The 23,162-nt window shown below is 43.2% G+C and overlaps 1 protein-coding gene across 1 annotated transcript in view; it reads right to left on the bottom strand.

Annotated features, from left to right (window-relative positions):
- ppp4r1l (protein phosphatase 4, regulatory subunit 1-like) overlaps positions 1-23,162 on the bottom strand; it is a 139,458-nt gene that overhangs the window by 83,365 nt on the left and 32,931 nt on the right. The window contains exons 4-5 of the mRNA XM_060836247.1: positions 12,602-12,708; positions 6,568-6,710 (exon numbers count right to left, since the gene is read on the bottom strand). Of these exons, the coding sequence (XP_060692230.1) occupies positions 6,568-6,710; positions 12,602-12,708 (250 nt within the window). The remainder of the gene's footprint in view (positions 1-6,567; positions 6,711-12,601; positions 12,709-23,162) is intronic.

The following is a 23,162-nucleotide window of genomic DNA, read 5'->3' as shown; positions in this document are numbered from 1 at the left end:
CAGGAACAGATTAGCCTCAGCTCTTGACCTTGTCCAACAGGTATGAGATATTTGCTCCCTGTGTGGATGAGGTAAAGGGCTGCAGGGAGGATGAGCCAAAACACCATTGCACCGTCATATGGGAGACCTTCAAGAGGTGGGAGCAAAAACACAAGTGATAGTTGTACAGGAGTATATAATTAGGGTGACAGTATCCTTTGTAAGCAGGATCGAGTGTCCTGCATGGTGCATTCCCTGCCTGGTGTCAGGGTAAGGGATATCTTTGAATGGCTTGAAAGGTTATTGGAAAGAAAGGAGGATCCAGTTGTTGTGATCCATGTTGGAACAAACAATATAGGCAATACTAGAAAAGAGGACCTGTTGAGAGATTATCAGGAGCTAGGAACCAAATTAAAGAACAGGTTCTCAAAGGTTATAATTTCAGAATTATTGCCCAAGCCATGTGCAAACTGGCATAGGGACATGAGAATACAGAATGTAAACACATGGCTAAAAGAGTGGTGTGGGAAAAAGGAGTTCCTTTTCATGGGGCACTGGCATCAGAATTGGAACAGGAGGGATTTGTACCGCTGGGACGGTCTCCACCTGAACTAAGCTGGGACCAGTGTTCTAGTGAAAAGGATAAATAGGCTGGACGACAGGATTTTAAACTGGGAAAGTGAGTGACAAGGGAAGGGGAAATCTTCCCCCAATAGGAAGCAAAGCAGCAGGTTAACATCTGTCGGGCTGGATTCAACTGTGCGGGAGAACATAAAAGTAATGATAAGTAAGGAGAACACAGGAGAGATTATTAAAGTCTCCAGCACAGACACAAATAGGACAGTGTGTTTGGAAAGAGTTAGCAAACAAACTTCGAGCACACTGGACAAACGAAGCACAATGAGAAGAGTGACAGTTACTACAGGACTGAAGGTGTTACATCTGAATGCACACAGTATAAGGAATAAGATAAATTATCTTGTGGCGTAGATCAAAATTGTCAGCTATGATGTGGTGGGCATCACAGAAATGTGGCTGCTAAGGAATCAGGATTGGGAGCTGAACATTCAAGCATATACATCCTATTGAAAAGGATAGGTGGGCAGAGGGGATGGAGTTGCCGTATTAGTAAGAAATGAAATCAAATCAATAGTAAGAAATGAGTAGGGTCAGATAGCATAGAACCTGAGTGGGTAGAAGTGAGGAACCGCTAAGGTAGAAAAATATAGTTGGAGTTACGTACAGACCTCCGAACAATAGTCAGGAGCTGGGGTGCAAAATACACCAGGAGAAAGGGTGTGTTGGAAAGGCAAGGTTACAGTGATCAAAGGGAATTTCAATGTGTGGTGGGCTGGGAAAATCAGGTTGGTAGTTGCTACAAGAAAAGGAATTTGTGGAATGTCTCCAAGATGGTTTTTTGGAGCAGCTTGTGGTGGGCCCCACTAGGGAACAGGCAATACTGGAGTTAGTGTTACGCAATGAGGCAGACTTGATAATGGAGCCAAAGGTCATGGAACCCTTCGGAGGCAGTGATCATAATATGATTACATTTACTCTGCAATTTGAGAGGGAGAAGATAGAATCAGAGGTAACTGTATTACACCTGAATAAAGGCAACCACAGAGGCATGAGGGAGAAGCTGGGCAGAATTAACTGGGACAGGAGCCTAGCAGAAAAGACAGTGGAACTGCAATGACAAGAATATCTAGGAAAAATTCAGGAGACACGGCAGAGATCCATCCTGAGGAAAATGAAGCCTGTTACAGTGAAGATGAGGAAAACATGGCTGACTGGGGAAGTCAGGGATAGCAGAAAAGCAAAAGACAAAGCATATAATATGGGTGTAGGTTTGCTCGCTGAGCTGGGAGGTTCATTTCCACACGTTTTGTCACCCTACTAAGTAACATCTTCAGTGGGCTTCAGATGAAGCCTGGGGCCCACTGAAGATGTTACCTAGTTGGGTGACAAAATGTCTGGAAACGAACCTTCCAGCTCAGTCAGCAAACCTACATTCAGAACCTCAACCTGAGCTCCAAATCTTCTCAAAACTCGCTAAGCATATGTGGCGGCAAAGGGTAGCGGGAAACCAGAGGATTGAAAAGTTTACAAAGATAACAGAGGACAACAAAAAAAAGAAATAAGGAGGGAGAAGAATAAATATAGGTTAAGCTAGCCAGTAATATAAAGGAAGGCTGTAAGAGTTTCTTTAGATATATAAAGAGCAAAAGAGAGGCAAAAATGGACATTGGGCTGCTGGAAAATGACACTAGAGAGATAGTAGTACGGGACAAGCAAATGGCCGAGGAACCGAATAATTACTTCGCATCTGAAGACACGATGAATATCCCAAAAATTCAAGAGAGTGAGGGGGCAGAGTTCGGTACAGTGGCCACCACCAAGGAGAAGGTGCTAGAAGAACCAAAAGGTCTCAAAGTGGATAAATGACCTGGACCAGATGGACTATACTCCAGGGTTTTAAAGGAGATAGCTGAAGAGATAATTGAGGTGTTAGTGGTGATTGTTCAGGAATCACTAGAGTCAGGGAGAGTCTCAGAGGACTGGAAAATTGCAAACCTGACACCCTGTTTAAAAAGGGAGTAAGGCAAAAGACAGAAAATTACAAGCCAATTAGCCTAACCTCAGTCATGGCTAAGATTTAGGAGTCCCTTGTGAAGGATGAGATTTCTAACTACTTAGAAGTAGATGATAAAATAGGGCAAAGTTAGTATGGTTTCATCAAGGGGAGGTCATGCCTGACAAATCTGTTAGAATTCTTTGAGGAGATAATGAGCAGGTTAGACCAAGGAGAGCCAATGGATGTTGTCTACCTGGACTTCCAGAAGGTCTTTGACAAGGTGCCTCACAGGAGGCTACTGAATAAGCTAAGAACCTTTCTGTTAGAGGCAAGGTGCTGCCATGGATAGAACATAAAAAAACCCAAGAAAATTACTGTACAGGAACAGGCCTTTTGGCCCTCCAAGCCTGCGCTGATTCAGATCCTCTAGCTAAAACTGTCGCCTATTTTCGCAGAATCTGTACCGCGCTGCTCCCTGCCCATTCATGTATCTATCTAGATAGATCTTAAATTACACTATTGTATCCACCTCTACCATCTTCACTGTCAATGCGTTCCAGGTACCTCCACCCTCTGCTTAAAGAACTTTACATGCATATCTCCTTTCAATTTTTCCATTCTCACCTTTAACCAGTGACCTCTAGTAACTGGCTGTCTGGCAAAAAGCAGAGAGTGGGGACAAAGGAGTCTTTCTCAAGATAGCAGCCGGTGACAAATGGTGTTCCACAAGGCTCAAGTTGGGACCACAACTTTTCACTTTATACATTAATGATCTAGATGAAGGAACTGAGGGCATTCTGGCTATATTTGCAGACGATACAAAGATAAGTAGAAGGACACGTAATATTGAGGAGGCACGGAGGCTGCAGAAGGATTTGAACAGGTTAGAAGATTGGGCAAAGGAGAGGCAAATGGAATACAGTGTGGGAAAGTATGAGGTCATGCATTTTGGTAAGAAGAATAGAAGCATGGACTATTTTCTAAATGGGGGGAAAATTCATAAGTCTTATACGTGAAGAGACAATAGACAATAGGTGCAGGAGTAGGCCATTCTGCCCTTCGAGCCTGCACCACCATTCAATATGATCATGGCTGATCATCCTTAATCAGTGTCCTGTTCCTGCTTTATCTCCATAACCTTGACTCCACTTTCCTCGAGAGCTCTAAGCAACTCTTTCTTAAATGAATCCAGAGACTGGGCCTCCACTGCCCTCTGGGGCAGAGCGTTCCACACAGCCACTACTCTCTAGGCGAAGAAATTTCTCCTCATCTCTGTCCTAAAGGGTCTACCCCATATTTTTAAGCTGTGTCCTCTGGTTCGGCACTCACCCATCAGCGGAAACATGTTTCCTGCCTCCAGAGTATCCAATCCTTTCATAATCTTATATGTCTCAATCAGATCCCCTCTCAGTCTTCTAACCTCAAGGGTATACAAGCCCAGTTGCTCCAGTAGTCCCGCCATTCCAGGAATTGACCTAGTGAACCTACGCTGCACTCCCTCAATAGCCAGAATGTCTTTCCTCAAATTAGGAGACCAGAACTGCACACAGTACTCCAGGTGTGGTCTCACCAGGGCTCTGTACAGCTGCGGAAAAACCTTTTTGCTTCTATACTCAATCCCTCTTGCTATGAAGGCCAGCATACTATTAGCCTTCTTCACTACCTGCTGTACCTGCATGCTTACCTTCATTGTCTGAGGCTTTGTAAAGCTCTGGTCAGAACACATTTAGAGTATTGTGCGTAGTTTTGGGTCCCATACTTCAGGAAGGACGTATTGGTCATGGACTGGGTCCAGAGGACGTTCATGAGAATGGTCCCAGGAATGAAAAGCTGAACATATGAGGAACATTTAATGACTCTAGGATTGTACTTGATTGAGTTTAGAAGGATGAGGGGGGATCTAGTTGAAACTTACAGAATACTGAATGGTCTGACAGAGTGAATTTGGGAAGATGTTTCCACTGGTATGAGAGACTAGGATCTGACAGCACAGCTTTAGAGTATTGATAAGGCCATAGAGTGATAAATCTATGGAATTCACTGCCACAGAAGGCTGCGCAAGCCAGGTCATTGAGTATATTTAAGACACAGATAGGTAGGTTCTTGATTGTCAAGGGGATCTAAGGTTACAGGAACAAAGTGGGAGAATGAAGTTGAGAAACTTATAAACCATGATTGAATGGTGGAGCAGACTGAAAGGCCCAATTTCTGCCCCATGTTTTATGGTCTTATTATTTCCAGGGATTCCCTTGATTCCAGCTGCCTGTACCTTAGCCATGTCTCCTCCTTTTTTCTGGTCAAAGCCTCAATATCTCTTGTCATCCAAGGTTCTCTATTCCTGCCAACTTTGTCCTTCACACTCATTGGAACATAGAGACCTTGAATTCTAACCATCTCATTTTTAAAGGCCTCCCATTGTAAGAGGTCCCCTTGCATGCAAATAAACTACTCCAACCAACCCCTGCAAGTACATGTCTAATTCCATCAAAATTCGCCTTGCCCCAATCTTTTCTAAAGCATTTGACAAGATTCCTCATAGTAAGCTAGTCCAGATGATTAAGTCACATGGGACCCATGGTAAATTGACAAATTGGATACAAAATTGGCTTGGTCATTGATTTGGTGAGTTGTTTTCTGCTGTAGAGCTCAGTGGGTTATCGGCTGCAGCAGTGGTGGTGCCCAGAACAGGGACCCTTGACTGCAGTAGGGCTGAAGCGCAGGAACCTTGGACATCTTGCAGATGCCCTGGAGCTGTGTTTGATAAACCCTTGTACAAAGATAAACTCTATTTATGTAATTTCTTTTTATTGTTTTTGCAACTCAAAATGGCACTGGATTGTGGTGATAAAACATTTTTCATTGTACCTTTGTAGATACATGTGAAATTAATTACTCATATCATAATCTTTTTCCCAGTGTGGAAGTGTAAAATATGGCAAGGATAGTTTTAAGGTGAGAAGGAAACGTTTAAGGGGGATATGCAAAAGAGTTTTTTTTATCTTACACAATGGGTAGCAGGTACCTGGAATACGCTACCAGGGGAGGTGGTAGAAATAGATATGTTAGCAAAGTTTAAAAGACATTTAGACCGTCGTGAATAGGAAGGGAATAGAGAGACATGGTCCTTTTTTAAAATTCATTAATGGATCAGGGTGTTACTAGTTAGGTCAACATTTATTGCCCACAGGGCAGTTGAGAGACCCATTGCTGTGGGTCTGTAATCACACGTAGGCCAGACCAAGTAAGGAAGGCAATTTCCTTCTCTAAAAGGAGATTAGTGAACTAAATCAGTTGTTCCAACATACCACATTATCATTAGACCCTTAATTCCTGATTTTGTTAAATTGTGTCTCTAGATTAACAGTCCAGCAATAATAGCATTAGGCCATCAACTCCCCTAATGAGAAAATTAAAGTCTCAGTTGGAAGCCATTGTCTAGTACATACAGGCAGATGGGATTAGTTTAGATTAGCATCATGGCTTTCACAGACATGTTAGGCCGAAGGACTTGTTCCTGTTCTGTATTGTTCAATGTTCTATTCAATTACCTTGGAAGCATTAACTTCCAGATGACTTTGCACATAACGTGTATCGGGAATGATAGAAGCAAAGGTTTTGCCTGTGAATATAATTGCAGTGAAACTAATTATGAGGAAAGTATGCCCAAACCTGAAAAACTGGTGAATTTGTACTGGACTACACAAGTGTTATGCAACATGTAGAGACGTCAAGCCAAAACCAGGCACCATGAGCTGCTCGACAGTTTTCAAGTGCTGAATAACAACATTAGCAAATAACTGAGTAACTCCAAGACCAGACCTTTCCACTCAACTGCAGATGAATATTGTTCAGCAACATTTTAAATAGGCAGTCCTCTATTTAAATACAGTAATCCTAGATTTATAACATTCAGTAGTGTTGGAACCGTGTGCAGTGCATTTCAGTTCTTTTAAGAGCACACAGTGCCACCTGACACCAATTATTAAATCTGTATACCAAGCAATTTGTCTTACCTGGTTATTGGGGTCAGTGAGGTATCTTACAACAATGGGAACTAGGTACTTTGAAAAAGCAGTTGGGAAAGAAGGTCGGTTCTCCTGGAGGAACATGGCAAGGTGGGGGACCTGTTCCATCAATTCAGCACGCACAGTGGGCTCTATTGGTGAAGAAATAGATGAGATTAAGCAGTAGCCAGAGAGCCAAGTTACAACACTTCAGTTTTATGGTGTAGAGGATTAAACTTCAAGATCTCCTTATCTGTGTTGAATTTTAAAGGTATCTCAACTGATCCATTAAAGAAATGCAATTGCGAGGTTAGACGAAATGGGAATTTGTACCCAATGTCCTTCCTCTAACAGTCCATCTCAGTGCTTAATATATAGCTGTGCTCCCACTGTGTTCTAAACTTTCATAAAATTGAAATTTCAGAAGTTTTGAGTCATGAATTGATGTGATTCTTTTCCAGTCCTTACAAGTCAGCAATCCATAATTTGTGATAATGTGAGCCTAGAATATACTACTTTCTGTTCAAATTCTATTTGGGGGCCTCATGGTATTATCACTGGACTATTAACCCAGATACCCAGGTAATGTTCTGGAGGCTCAGGTTTGAATCCTGCCATGACAGATGATGGAATCTGAATTCATTTTAAATTTGGAATTAAGAGCCTCATGATGACCATGAATCCACGGCTGATTCTCAGCAAAACATATTTAGTTCACTAATGGCTTTAAGGAAGGCCATCCTTACTTGGTCTGGCCTACATGTGCCCTAGACCCACTGCAATGTGGTTGACTCTTAACTACCGTCTGAGCAATTACCATGGCCTGCAACACCCTGATCCCATGAATGAATTTTTTAAAAAGCTATTCAGAATAGTCCATTATCCTTGTTTTAACAGTTGCTTGCAAGGGACACATTAAAAATCCTATGTGAGAATATGGAAAAGATTCACTGATGAGCTGAACAGCAAGGTTTTACACTGTTCTACTGATTGTAAGCGTTGTGTTGTTAGGTTGAAAAATGTCTCCGTTCAAGCTCACAAAAAGAAATTAATTGCACTGTTAAGAATGGAAGAAGTATATTATATGTACATTAAATCTCCTTCCAAGTTTCCCTGTGCCATCCAGGCCAAAGGTAGAGACAAATTTGGGAACAGCTGCTCAAAAGGGAAGAGTTTTGGTGGTGGTGAGGGGGAAAAAAATCTAGCACATTAGTCAATTTACGTGGAAAAACAAGCAACAGATTCCTGGCCTTCCTTGTAAAGTCACACCATAAATATACAAGCAACACTACAAGACCTGATGAAGAGCTTATGCCTGATTCTCCTGCTCCTCTGATGCTGCCTGACCTGCTGTGCTTTTCCAGCACATTCTTCAACATACAAGACCATAAGACATAGGAGCAGATGGCGGCCATTCAACATTGGGTCTACTCTGCCACTCAATGAGATCATAACTGATCTGATAATCCTCAACTCCATTTTTCAGCCTTTCCCACATAACCCTTGGTGATCTTATGATTAAAAATCAGACGAACCCTGCCTTAATACGTCGAGCTCTGACAGCTCTCTGCGAGAACAGATTCCACAAATTCACCACCTTGACAGAAGAAATTCATCTTTACCTATGTCTTAAAAGGGCCACCCTTTACTCTGAAAACTTGTGGGAGAGTCTCAGACTAGAAGGTACAAGGGAAAATGACAGAGTCATAGATATATACAGCATGAAAGCAGACCCTTCGGTTGATCTCATCCATGCTGACGAGATATCCTAAATAAATCTAGTCCCATTTACCATCATTTGGCCCATAAACCCTTCCAATTCATAGATGTCATTATCTATATCCTGACATTCTCGATCTTTCTTCTCCATTTGTAACAGAAATTGTCTAAATCATGTAACAGGTGAATGCATGAGGACTATTAAATAGGGATTCAGTATTCTATTGACATTTGATCTTTACAAATATGAAGGGAAATGCTTAACTTTTAGAAACAAACCATTAACAGTGGGTACTCATGGCTATTGATCCAAATCCAACAAGAGACCATTCTGCACTTAACTCCTAATCTCAAATCAGCGAGGTTGCAGAGTTCAGTTATGCATCCCTTGTCTTTGATTTTCTATGACCATGTAAACTGGATTACTTTGTTCCCATACACAAGGGATTTTTTCTGCCTATGAACTGATCTGATTGGGAAAATTTTCTAATTCACATCTTGAGTCAGGCAAAGCAGCCCACTCTCTCCTGCCTTGTTTCTCTGTTATATAGAACCTTTTGCCATGCCCATCCCAGAAGAATGTGACTGATTGATTGATCATAGGTCATAGAATTCCTGATGTGGAAACAGGTTATTTGGCCCAGCAAGTCCACACTAACTCTCCAAGGAGTATCCCACCCAGACCCATTCCCCTATTGTATTACGGTACATTTCTCATGACGAATGCACCTAACTGACACATCCCTGAACACTATAGGCAATTTAGCATGGCCAATTCACTTAACCTTCACATCTTTGGACTGTGGGAAGAAAGTGGAGCACCCAGAGAATATCCACGTAGACACGGGAAGAATGTACAAACTCCACACAGACAGTCATCCGAGGCTGGAATCAAACTGCACTCCTGACTGAGACTGCACTTATGATATTATTGTAGATCAGTCAGATCCAATTGCAGATTCCCTCCCCAAAACCCATTTTGGATAGCATATCCTTCATGTGGTGTTCAATATCCTGTCAAACGCCTTCTCCTGGTCAAGGCTGACGAGATAGGTGACCACACCATTAGGCGACTGTATCCTGAGGAACACCTATGACGTTATCCTTCGATACTTCCAAGCAAGCAAGGCACCCTTCCTGGACAGATTCAAGATATGCTGAATGTGGGGACACCTTCCCAGAATGCTTCAAGGTGATGCTGACTGCAAGGGCACCCTTTTCTGACCCTCCTGTCTGGAATAAATCTAGTGAACCTCCTCTGAACTGACTCAAATTCAACTACATCCCTCCTGACGTAAGGGGAGATCAAAACTGTATGTAAAATTCCAGATGTGATCTCACAAAAGCCTTAGAATCATGGAGAACGGAAGAGGCACCTCAGCCCTTGAATCTATATCATCGAAACTATACTTAAACTACATTAGTCACACTTTCCAGCACATGTACTGTTGCAGCAATACTTTCCTATTTTTATACTCTACTCCTTTAGTGATAAATGCTAAACATTAGTTTTCCTCATTACCTGCTGTAACTGCATGTTAATTTTCTGCAATTGGTGCAAGAGGACACTCAGATCTCTCTACAATGAAGCACTCTGAAATTTCTCTCCATTTAGATAACAGGTTGCCTTTCTATTCCTTCGATCAAAATGGATAACCTCACTTATCCACAGTAAACTCCATGTTTTGATACTGACCCATTCAATTAACCTTGCCATATCAACTGGTAAATTTATTTGTTCATTATAACTTACTTGCCCACCCATTTTAGCCATCTGCCAACTGCACTATTATACTTTCTTTCCCCATATCCAAGTCATTAACATAGATGGTGAATAATTGGGGCCCCAAGAATTGAACCCTGTAGCACACCAACCATTCATCCTGACTCTGTTTTCCGATTGGCCAATCCTTTCAACAAAATGGAGGACTCTAGATGCTGGAGATCACAGTCTAGATGAGAGTGGCACTGAAAAGCACTGCATCCAAGGAGCAGGAAAATCGACATTTCGGACAAAAGCCCTTCATCAGGAATGAAGGCAGGGAGCCACCGGGTGGAGTGATCAATGGGAGGGGGGTGGGGCTGGGGAGAAGGTAGCCAAGAGTACAATAGGTGGATGGAGATGGGAATGAAGGTGATAGGTCAGAGGGGAGGGTGGAGCGGATAGGGGGTAAGGGAGATTGGCAGGAGGACAGGTCATGAGGATGGTGCTGAGCTGGAAGGCTGGAACTGGGGTAAGGTGGGTAGAAGGGAAGTGAGGAAACTGGTGAAGTCCATATTGATGCCCTGTGGTTGACGTGCTCAGAGGCGGAAGATGAGGTGTTCTTCTTCCAGGCGTCAGGTGGCGAGGGAGGGTCGGTAGGGGAGGCCCAGGACCTGCATGTCCTCGGCAGAATGGGAAGGGGGAGTTGAAACATTGGGCCACGGTGCGGTGGGGTTGAGTGGTGCAGGTGGCCCATGGATGTTCCCCAAAGCACTCTGCAAGGAGGCGTCCAGTCTCCCCAATGTAAAAGAGACTGCATCGGGAGCAACGGATACAATAAATGACATTGGTGGATGTGCAAGTGAAACTTTGATGGATGCAAAAGGCTCCTTTGGGGCCTTGGATGGAGTTGAGGGGGGAGGTATGGGCGCAATCCTCTAACCAAGCTAACCCCTAACTTTACGTGATTCTATTTTGTGTATTAATGTTACGTGTGGCATCTTATCACCATTTAGAAATAATCCTACACATCTGTTTGAATCCAAAGTGAAAAACTAAATACAAGATTTTCCACCAGTAATGATATAATTTAATTTCAGATTTTCTACATTATTTGTTCAAGCCTCTGGATATACTCTGTGACCCAGCCTTCTGTGGTAGAGAATTCCATAGGTTGACTATCATCTCAGTAACAAAATACCCTCAATAGCCTACTCTGTACTTTGAGACTGTGATCATACCTCTGGTTCTGGACTTCCCAACTAGGGGAAACAACCTCATTGCATCTAGTCTGTCTAGCCCTGTTATCAACTCAAATCCTTTTGCAGTTAAGGCCAAAACACCATTTGCCTTCCCAATTGCTTGCTGAACCTTCCTATTTAGATTGACTGACTGGTGTACAAGGACACCAATATCCTTCTATACATTCATGTAACATGACAGCTTTTCGATCTTTGGTCACTTTTCTAGAACCTGTAATGATTCCTGAAACACCTACTACCTCTGTGGGCATTTCCTTTAAAATCCTAGGATGCAACCCACCAGGTCCACAGAATTTAGTCCCATTAGTTTCCCTAGTCCATTTTTTTGATGATATTCAGATCAGAATATTCCATCACATTCCTGACTTGTGCCTCGCAGAAGGTGAGCAGACTTTGGGGACTCAGGAAGTGTGTTACTCAGTGCAAGATTCTTAGCCTCTGACCCACCCTTGTAGCTAAACAGCATTTATGTGGCACTGATATATCTTATATTACAGAAGTGACTACAGAGTGAAAGGACTGCATTGGCTGTGAAGCATGTTGGGACATTTGGTGGTTGTGAAAAGTAGTATAAAAACATATGTAATTTTTCTTCTTTAAGTGCCTGGATTGCACCATGATGACGTCATTAATTTTTCAGGACTGCTTTGAGGCAGCAATAAGGGCAAGATCCAGAATTAAGTAGCAATTGCTCTTTTAGATTCTTCAGACAATAAGTAGGATTTGAGGGTGCTGACTAATGGGACATCAGCTTATCTGAAATATCCAAACAGATTCATCTATTGAAGTGAGGCATTGCAACGTCTGGAGTGTAAGTATATTTTGGACAGCGAACCAAACCCAGAAATATTACTGTAGGTGGATAACTATTCAATTAAAAGAAAATCTTGTTTAAGCAAACTTTTCAGAACATTTTGAACTGTAATCGCATAACATCTTGTATCTTTGACTGCACCTCATTTTTCTGTGCCATTTTCTTCTTTTTCTCCAAAGATAGTTTATATTCAAAAACAAACATTTTGACCTATATCATCCAGTTTGCTTAATCTCTATCAACCATGCCGTTGACCCAATCATGTTGCTTTGACTCTAAAAATAAAAACTGTGAAACAATCACCAAAATAATATTTAAGACTAATCATAAAAATGGATGCTGCTTTTATAGGAAGACTGCTGAATTGGTGAGGTATCGCAAAGTTAGCTGCAACTCTGGAAAGAAATCCATGCATGAAACAATGCCGCAAGGCAGAAAAATAAAAGCAGGGCAAAGACGAGAATAACAGAGGAAAAAGCAAGCAACTAAATAATCAGCAACTTCTGCAAACCTCTGTCACTCAAAACAAGTAGGTCACCAACATACCTGTATCTTCAGAGAGTCTAACAATCGTCTCCATGACAGCCAAGAAATCTTTCTCATCATCGCTAAAAGCTCGCAGAACATCCAAGAGCCCTCGAGCGACAATCTGCCTGCCAATATAAAAATGCATTTATCATTATTTAAAATTATATACTATTTAGGAAGGAATAATTTGCATAGCATATAGAATTTCATGTCAAGGCATATAGTTAAAGCTTTTGGATCTCTTCTAATCTACAGATTATTTTGGTCTAATATTTTAGACTACTTTCATAGGTGACCCCTAACTGCTGCTACATGTCAGATGTCAAGTGGCTACCCTTATCTAGAGAGATTTTGGTAGTGAACAATGAATGCTGCTGCTGTGGATTTACTCACTAAACATTATTTTTTCCAAACCATTTCCATGCACAATCTTCAAAAGCAACTGACCTATTTAAAGTTGTCGAGACTATGAAAAACGAAAGTATATAAGAAACTCCTCATTATGATCTGGACATAACTTGTCCCATTGTTTGATTAAATAAGTTGACAGAAAACAGAACTAGTTTAAAATATACATGTTGCTCCTTCTTTAAGGAATATAATCAAATTAATTGGCAGTTTCCCAAATATCTAAAGTTTCTTCTGGTCATATTTTAAGGATATAATGTTTCAGAAAAACCTTATATTTGAAATGCATTTTCTTTTGTCTTTATTTGCACTATATTCTTTCAGAAGTTTATAAATGATCAACCATTTATAAACTGGAGCAATCACGAAGTATGCTTTAAAGTTTATTTTTCACTGATCAGTCTGTAGTAGAAGATGCTTTTAAGACTATCAAAATTAGCTTGGTCTGAACAAAGCCAGTTTTTCTTGTAATACTAAAGCAACTGGATTTATAAGTTTCACTGAAATCACAATTGAACAAGATATCTTTCCTCAACCCTGCTACAGGCATGAAAGATGAATAAGGAGCAGTGATTTCAATCAGCCTATTTCCATGGTGTAATAGTGTTACTTTTTGATGTTAGGACCTATATAAACCAGAAAGTTGGACGATATTGGGCCCACAGCCCTGCTGAGACTCAAACAAGTTTGTTAATTCTTTTATGGCAGATTTAAACTTGCCCAGCAGGGATATGGGAAGCTGAGCATATATTTCAGAAGGGAGAAAAGTAAAACTGGAAAAGACAGAAAAACATGAATGAATGGAAGTGGAAGACAAAGGAAACAGAGGTTGGAACATAAGAAGTTTAACTGTGCTTTAATAAATAAGGCAAATGTGTTGAGGGCACAACTCAACACTTGAAAGAATAATATACAGTTGTTACTAAAACATGGGTACAACGAAGGCAGGAAGAACAGTTCAATATTTCTAGTCATAGCACTTTAATTTGGAATGATAGGAAAGAGATGAAAACAGTGGCGATAGATATTGATTAAAGAAACAATTATAGCTGTAAGGATGGATTGTATGCAAGAAGGATTGTGAAATGGAGGCCCTTTAGACCACAAGGTATTGGAGTGGAATTAGATCATTTAGTCCATCAAGTCTGCTCTGACATTCAATCATGGCTCATCTGTTTCTCAATTCCATTCTCCTGCTTTCTCCCTGTAAGTTTTGCTCCCCTCACTGATCAGGAACTTAGCTGAAATACACTCAACAATTTGGCCTCCACAACCTTCTGTGGTAATGAGTTCCAGAGATTCACCACCCTCAGACTGAAGAAATTCCTCATCTAAAGAGTTGTCCCTTCACTCTGAGGTTACGCTCTCAAGTCTGCATCTATCCTATTAGTCAAAACATCTTCTCCACATCCATTCCATCCAGACTTCTCAGCAATCTTTAAGTTTGAATCAGAACCTCCCTCATCTTTCTAATCTCCATCGTATACAGATGTAGAGTTCTCAACAGCTCCTCATCTGAAAAGCCCTTCACCCCCAGTATCATTGTTGTAAATTCTCCATCCTCTTGAAGGCAAGCACATTCTTTCATAGCTATGTGGTCCAAATGTGCATGTTAATCTTAAGAGAATCATGAACAAGGACTTATAAGTTCCTTTGTGCTTCAAATTTCTGAAGTTTTTCCCCATTTAGAAAATAGTCTATACCTGTATTCTGAAAATGTGTTGCTGGTTAAAGCACAGCAGGTTAGGCAGCATCCAAGGAATAGGAAATTCGACGTTTCGGGCATAAGCCCTTCATCAGGAATGAGGAGAGTGTGCCAAGCAGCCTAAGATAAAAGGTAGGGAGGAGGGACTTGGGGGAGGGGCGATGGAGATGTGATAGGTGGAAGGAGGTCAAGGTGAGGGTGATAGGCTGGAGTGGGGTGGGGGCGGAGAGGTCAGGAAGAAGATTGCAGGTTAGGAGGGCGGTGCTGAGTTGAGGGAACCGACTGAGACAAGGTGGGGGGAGGGGAAATGAGGAAACTGGAGAAATCTGAGTTCATTCCTTGTGGTTGGAGGGTTCCCAGGCGGAAGATGAGGCGCTCCTCCTCCAGCCGTCGTGTTGTTATGTTCTGCCGGTGGAGGAGTCCAAGGACCTGCATGTCCTCGGTGGAGTGGGAGGGAGAGTTAAAGTGTTGAGCCACGGGGTGGTTGGGTTGGTTGGTCCGGGCGGCCCAGAGATGTTCTCTGAAGCGTTCCACAAGTAAGCGGCCCGTCTCCCCAATATAGAGGAGGCCACATCGGGTGCAGTGGATGCAATAGATGATGTGTGTGGAGGTACAGATGAACTTGTGGCGGATATGGAAGGATCCCTTGGGGCCTTGGAGGGAAGTGAGGGAGGTGGTGTGGGTGCAAGTTTTACATTTCCTGCAGTTGCAGGGGAAGGTGCCGGGAGTGGAGGTTGGGTTGGTGGGGGGTGTGGACCTGACGAGGGAGTCACGAAGGGAGTGGTCTTTGCGGAACGCTGATAGGGGAGGGGAGGGAAATATATCCCTGGTGGTGGGGTCCGTTTGGAGGTGGCGGAAATGACGGCGGATAATACGTTGTATACGGAGGTTGATGGGGTGGTAGGTGAGAACCAGTGGGGTTCTGTCTTGGTGGCGGTTGGAGGAGCGGGGCTCAAGGGCGGAGGAGCGGGAAGTGGAGGAGCTGCGGTGGAGGGCATCGTCGATCACGTCTGGGGGGAATCTGCGGTCCTTGAAGAAGGAGGCCATCTGGGCTGTGCGGTGTTGGAACTGGTCCTCCTGGGAGCAGATGCGGCGGAGACGAAGGAATTGGGAATATGGGATGGAGGACCGGTTCAAGGACCACAGATTCCCCCCAGACGTGATCGACGATGCCCTCCACCGCATCTCCTCCACTTCCCACTCCTCTGCCCTTGAGCCCCGCTCCTCCAACCGCCACCAAGACAGAACCCCACTGGTTCTCACCTATCACCCCACCAACCTCCGTATACAACGTATCATCCGCCGTCATTTCCACTACCAGGGATATATTTCCCTCCCCTCCCCTATCAGCGTTCCGCAAAGACCACTCCCTTTGTGACTCCCTCGTCAGGTCCACACCCCCCACCAACCCAACCTCCACTCCCGGCACCTTCCCCTGCAACCGCAGGAAATGTAAAACTTGCGCCCACACCTCCTCCCTCACTTCCCTCCAAGTCCCCAAGGTATCATTCCATATCCGCCACAAGTTCACCTGTACCTCCACACACATCATCTATTGCATCCGCTGCACCCGATGTGGCCTCCTCTATACTGGGGAGACGGGCCGCTTACTCGCGGAATGCTTCAGAGAACACCTCTGGGACACCCGGACCAACCAACCCAACCACCCCGTGGCTCAACACTTTAACTCTCCCTCCCACTCCACCGAGGACATGCAGGTCCTTGGACTCCTCCACCGGCAGAACATAACAACACGACGGCTGGAGGAGGAGCGCCCATCTTCCGCCTGGGAACCCTCCAACCACAAGGAATGAACTCAGATTTCTCCAGTTTCCTCATTTCCCCTCCCCCCACCTTGTCTCAGTCGCCCTCAACTCAGCACCGCCCTCCTAACCTGCAATCTTCTTCCTGACCTCTCCGCCCCCACCCCACTCCAGCCTATCACCCTCACCTTGACCTCCTTCCACCTATCACATCTCCATCACCCCTCCCCCAAGTCCCTCCTCCCTACCTTTTATCTTAGCCTGCTTGGCACACTCTCCTCATTCCTGATGAAGGGCTTATGCCCGAAATGTCGAATTTCCTATTCCTTGGATGCTGCCTAACCTGCTGTGCTTTAACCAGCAACACATTTTCAGCTGTGATCTCCAGCATCTGCAGACCTCATTTTATACTTGTATTCTTCCTACCAAAATGCATACACTCACACTTTGTCACGCTCTATTCCATTTTTAACTTCTTTGTCCACTTTCTCAGGCTGTCCAGTTTCCCTGCTTCTTCAACACAAACAACCCCTCCACCTATTTGCAAACTTAGCAACAATGCAGTCAGTTGCTTTGGCCAAATCAATACGTATAATGTGGGTAGGTGTAGTCCCAATACTGACCCCTGTGGAACACTATTGGTCATTGCTGCCATCTTGAAAAAGATTTTGCACACTCTCTCTACCTTCTGCCAATCAGCCAATCCTCGAGCTATGCCAGTACCTTGTCTCTATAACCTTGGGCAGTACAGTGGTTAGCTCTGTTGCTGCCTCACAGCGCCAGAGACCCAGGTTCAATTTCTGCCCCAGGCAACTGTGTGTGGAGTTTGCACGTTCTCCCAGTGTCTGCATGGGTTTCCTCCGAGTGCTCCGGCTTCCTCCCACAGTCCAAATATGCGCAGGTTAGGTCAATTGGCCATGCTAAATTGCCCGTAGTGTTAGGTGAAGGGGTAAATGTAGGGGAATAGGTCTGGGCGGGTTGCTCTTCGGTGCGGATTTGTTGGGCTGAAGGGACCGTTTCCACACTATAAGTAATCTAATCTAATCTAATCTATTTTATTCAGCAGCCTCCTGTGCAGCACCTTGTCAAATGCCTTCTGGAAATCAAATTGCTCATGTTCACTAAGTCTCCTTTGTTTAATGTGTTCTTTACATTCTAAAAGAATTCTAATAGATTTGTCAACATGACTTATCCTTGACGAAGTCATGCTGACATGGCACTATTTTACCACACACTTGCAATACTTGGCAATCTCATCCTTAATAATGGACTCTTAACACCTTACCAATGACCAAGGTCAGCCAACCAGCTATAATTTCCAATCTTCTGCCTCCCTCCCTTCTTAAACATGGTGTTACATTAGCCAATTCCCAATTTTCTGAGAACCTTCCTGACTCCCGCAATTTCCAAAAGATCACCACCAATGCCTCCACAATCTCTTCAGAAGCATAAGAACAAGAAGTGGATATTACAGCACAGAGATTGTATTACAGGCCTGTACAGTTCTGTTTGCCTTACTATAGAAAGGACATTATTAAATTGAAAAAGGTACAGAAACGATTTACAAGAATATTACCAGACTGGAGGTTGATTTAGACGGAGAGGCTATATAGAACATTGAACTGTACAGCACAAGAATGGGTGCTTCAGCCCACAATGTTGTGCCTGACAAGTTGCAAAATTAAACTACAGTATTCCCTTCTGCCTGCCCTTGGTCCAAATCCCTCCATTCCTAGCATATTCACGTGCTCATCTAACAGACCCATAAATGCACCTATCATATCTACCTCCACCACCACCCCAGCAGCGCATTCCACAATCCTGCCATTTTGTGTGAAAACTCGCCCCTCACAATTCCTTTGAACTTTCCCCCTCTCACCTTAAATGTGTGACTTCTAGTATTAGATATTTTACCTCTTGGAAAAAGATTCTGACTGTCATTATGCACCTCATAATTTTACAGACTTCTATCAAGTCTCCCCTCAGCATCCGCCATTCCAGAGAAATCAACCAGTGTTTTTCTATCTTCACCTTATAGCTCATACCCTCTAATCCAAGCAGCGTCCTGGTAAACGTCTTTTGCGCACTCTCCAAAGCTTCCACATCTTTCCTGTAACGTGGTGACCAGAACTGAACATAATACTCTTAAAGTGGGTGGCACAGTGGTTAGCACTGCTGCCTCACAGTGTCAGAGACCTGGGTTCAATTCCCGCCTCAGGCGACTGTGTGGAGTTTACACGTTCTCCCAGTGTCTGTGTGGATTTCCTCCGGGTGCTCCGGTTTCCTCCCACAGTCCAAAGATGTGCAGGTCAGGTGAATTGGCCATGCTAAATTGCCTGTAGTGTTAGGTAAGGGGTAAATGTAGGGGTATGGGTGGGTTGCGCTTTGGCGGGTCGGTGTGGACTTGTTGGGCCTGTTTCCACACTAAGTAATCTAAACTGTGGCCGAACCAAAGTCTTATAAAGTTGCAACATGACGTCCTGATTCTTGTACTCAACTCCCCAACCAAGAAGGGCAAGCATGCCATTCGCCTTCTTGAACATCCTATCTACTTGTGTGGTCACTTTCAGGGAACTATGAACCCAAGATCCCTCTGTACATCAATGCTGTTCAGGATCTTGCCACTAACTACATCATTTTCATTAACATTTCATCTCTCAAAGTGCAGCACCTCAAACTTAGACAGATTAAACTCCATCTGCCATTTCCCTGCTCAATTTTGCAATTGGCCTATACCCTGCTGCATCTTTTGACAAACTTCTAAACTATCCACACCTCCACTGCAAACTTACTAACCTACCCAATCTATGTTTTCATCCAAGTCATTTATATTTATCACAAACAGCAGAGGTCCCGGTATAGGTCCTTGAGGAACTCCACCATTTCACCACAATGGGCAAGCCAATTCTGAATGCATATGGCCAAATCACCACGGATCCCATCCATCTTAACCGTCTAGATGAGCCTACCAGGATGGACCTTGTCAAAAGCCTTTCTAAAATCCATGTAAACAACAACCACTGCTCTACCCAACGTGAGACTCAACGGACTAAGTTTCCTGCATTATCCTGGAGTTTCCCTTCTTGAAGTTAGGATAGGCTGGGACTTCTTTTCCTGGAGCATAGGAGATTGAAGGGTGACCTTATAGAGATTTGAATAGAAAAAGTCTTTTCCAAGGGTGGTGGGGGGAAAGAGTCCAAAATTGGAAGATTTAGGTTTATGGTGAGACAGGAAAGATTTAGAAGGAACCTGAGTGGCAACCTTTTCACACAGAGGATGTTTCATGCATGGAATGAACTTCAAGAGCAAGTGATAAGTGCAGGTACAGTTACAACATTTTAAAGACATTTGGACAGGTGCACGAATAGGAAAGGTTTAAAGGGAAAAGGGCCAAAGATAGGGAAAAGGGCCAAAGATAGGCAAATAGGACTAGCTTAGTTTGGGAAACCTGGTCAGTGTGAAGGAGTTGGACTGAAGTGTCTGTTTCTGTGCTGTATGACTCTCTAAACAGGCAAAGAGAGATAGAAGAACAAATAAAAACAAAAACTGCTGAAGAAACTCAGCATCTGGCAGTATCTGTGAGGAAAAAATGAAGTTATTGTTTCTAGTCAAATTTCTTCAGAACTTGTAACATCTAGGAATAAATGGTATTAATGCTGATGAAAGGGCTTGGTGGGGAGCGGGGGGTGGATGGAGAGAAAGAAATGAGCAGAGAGGTAGACAGGGAACCCAGGGAGAGAAAAAAGGGTAGGCCGACAAAGATAGTAAGCCAGGGAAGACAAGAAACGAATTAGGTGATAATGCTTAGTTGAAAATGGATTGGCTGTACTAAAATCAATTCATTTCATAGCCACAACATTCTCACACCAGCTGAGGTTATCATGAAGGACTCTCCTGCTCAGCCTTTCCCCTTGCCTGAGTCATTGTAACGGTAGGCTAAGCCACCAATAGCTGTTTGTCTCTAATGAGAGTGCAGCCCTATGGTTTGGTAGGACTAGATCAACTTTACTTGACCTGATGAAATGAGAGGAGCTAAAGGAGAAAGAGGACAAAGACGCGCTCAGCCGGGCAGGTGGTGGTGGTAATGGACAGGGACAGTTCAGCACTTGTTTTGAGGAAAAAGCAGAGAGCCTTAAGCTCACCCTGATGGGGCACAGATGTGTAGAGAGATTGGACATTCATGGTGAAGAGACGGCAGCTGTTACCTCCAAAGTCAAAATTTTAAAACCAGCGTAAACTATGAAATGAATTGCATGTGAAAGTGTGTCAGTGTGTCTCTGTTCCTATTACTTACTATCTGTAAAATTATGCCAAACTTTCAATTGTCTGCCACTTCAACATACTGCCATGTTCCCATACCAACATGTATGCGTCAGGCCTACTGCAGTGAGGACTTAACAGAAACTGGGACAAGCAGCTCTCATCTTTTGCTTCGGGGAAACCTTACAACTCCAAATTGAGTCGAACAGGATTTCCTGAAGAAGGGATCATGCCCGAAACATCGAGTCTCCTGCTCCTAGGATGCTGCCTGACTTACTGCGCTTTTCCAGCAACACATTTTCAGCTCTGATCTCCAGCATCTGCAGTCCTCACTTTCTCCTCGAACAATACGAAAGCATGAATACCTATGTACAGTATACTAACCAACACACCTACCAACTCCAGCAATCCTAAATGCTGAATTAAAGTGGATTGCTTTCAGCACATTCTCAACTATTCAGACCCCATCATCATATACTTAGTTTCTCTTCCCTTCCCTGGTTTACCATTTACAATCCCTTTGTCTGCCTGCCCTTTAATCACACTCTCTCTCTCTCTCTCTCTCTCTCCCCCCCCTCGCCCCTCGCAACCCCCCCACCCCCTGCCTAAGCTCCATACAACACCCCACCCATTCCCCAACATCAACATAAATATGACCTGTTCAAAGTTATGAGTTGTTAAGAAGGGACCCTGGACTTGAAACGTTAACTTTTTTCTCTTCACAGATGGTGCCGACCTGCTGAGTTTCTAAGTGGGATATAAAAGGGATGAGGCAGTTGTATTACTGATTAAGAAGAATGTCACAGCTGCACTAAGAGGAGATATTGGAAGATTCATCCAGCAAGGTTATACGGATATAACTCAGGAATACAAAAGATGCAATCACTATGATGGGGGTTATACTATCAGCCTCCCAGTAGCCAGCAGGAGGTGGAGGAACAGAAATGTAAGCTGATCATTAACAATGTAAAAACTAAAGGATTGGCATAGTGGGTGATTTTTAATATCCCCAATATTAACTGGGACTCTTTTAGCAGCAGTTGCTTAGACAGGGCAGAATTTGTTCAGTGCATCCAGGAGGGCTTCTTGAAACAATATGTAGAAAATCCAACTACGAAAGCGGTTATACTAAACTTTAAATTGGAGCATGAACCTGGTTAATTCATTGAGTGCATTTTGAGAACAGTGATCATAATTTCCTAATTTTTAAGGTAGTTATGAATATGGATAAGGGTAAGATTGATCCATAGGTGAAAGTGCCAAATTGGATTGCTGATGAGAGCAGTGTTCAGCAGGAACTGGACAAATTTGATTGCAGGCAGCTGTGGGAGTATTTTTAGGGTCAGTTGATCAGAATTCAAGACCAGCATGTTCCTGTGATGATGAAAGATAAGGATGGCAAGATTCAGGTCTCCTGGATGACAAGAGATATTGAAAACTTAGTCAAAAAAAAGGAACCATATGTAAGGTTTGAGAAACTGGAATCAGACAAGGCCCTTTAGGAATGTAAAGGAAGCAGGAAAAAAAAACTTAAACAATGAATGAGGAGGACTAAAAGGGATCATGAAATGTCCTTGATAAATAAGATTAAGGAGAATTCCAAGGCATTTTATCGCCATATCAGGAGCAAAAGGATAGCAAAAGCAAGATTAGAATAAAACAGCAATGTATTATCACATATTTTTACAAAAAAAGTGAAAAGTTTCATGAATTGTCATACCTACTGTGTTAAAGACAGAAGTCACAGGTAAGAAGGAAAAAGTAAAAATTAAGAGAGTTCATCTTAGTCAATTTTACTTCAGACAAAGTTGATTGAGATGATGAAAGCTGGAACACCCAGAAACCACTGCAAAAGAAGATCTCTCCATCAGTAAGGTCTCCACGCCCAGAAAAGACCTCCAAACCTGGAGAATAGCACACCAAACACAGACCGCCTCTCCCAGACAAGCCGCCACAATGACCTAAGTCCACTCAAGGACAAAGGAGGTAATTTATGCATGGAGCCAGAGGAAGCACTGTCCCTAATGAGCACTTTGCACTGGTATTCATCAAGGAGAAGGACATGGATGATGGTAAAATTAGGGAGCAGATACATTGATATTCTGGAGCATGTTGATAATTAAGAAGGAAGTGGAGTTGTGTTTTGTGAAAAATATTAAGGCAGTAAGTCCCCAGATGGGATCTATCCCAGAATACTGAGGGAGGCAAAGACAGAGATTGCAGTGGCCTTGACAGAAGTCTGTGTGTCCATCTTTAGCCACAGGTGAGCTCCCACAAGCCGTTATTGCTCATTTTTTAAGGAGGTGAACAGGGATAATCCAGGAAATTACAGGCCACTGAACCTTACATTAGAGGTAGGGGAAATTATTGGAGAAGATTCTTAGGGGGATTTACTTACATTTATAAAATAATGGACTTAGTAGGATAGTCATGCTGGCTTTGT

This window comes from Hemiscyllium ocellatum, chromosome 15 (genome assembly GCF_020745735.1).
Source record: "Hemiscyllium ocellatum isolate sHemOce1 chromosome 15, sHemOce1.pat.X.cur, whole genome shotgun sequence".
Lineage (NCBI taxonomy): Eukaryota > Metazoa > Chordata > Chondrichthyes > Orectolobiformes > Hemiscylliidae > Hemiscyllium > Hemiscyllium ocellatum.
Note: the sequence above shows the minus strand (reverse complement) of the source record. Positions and strands in the feature narration are given on the sequence as shown.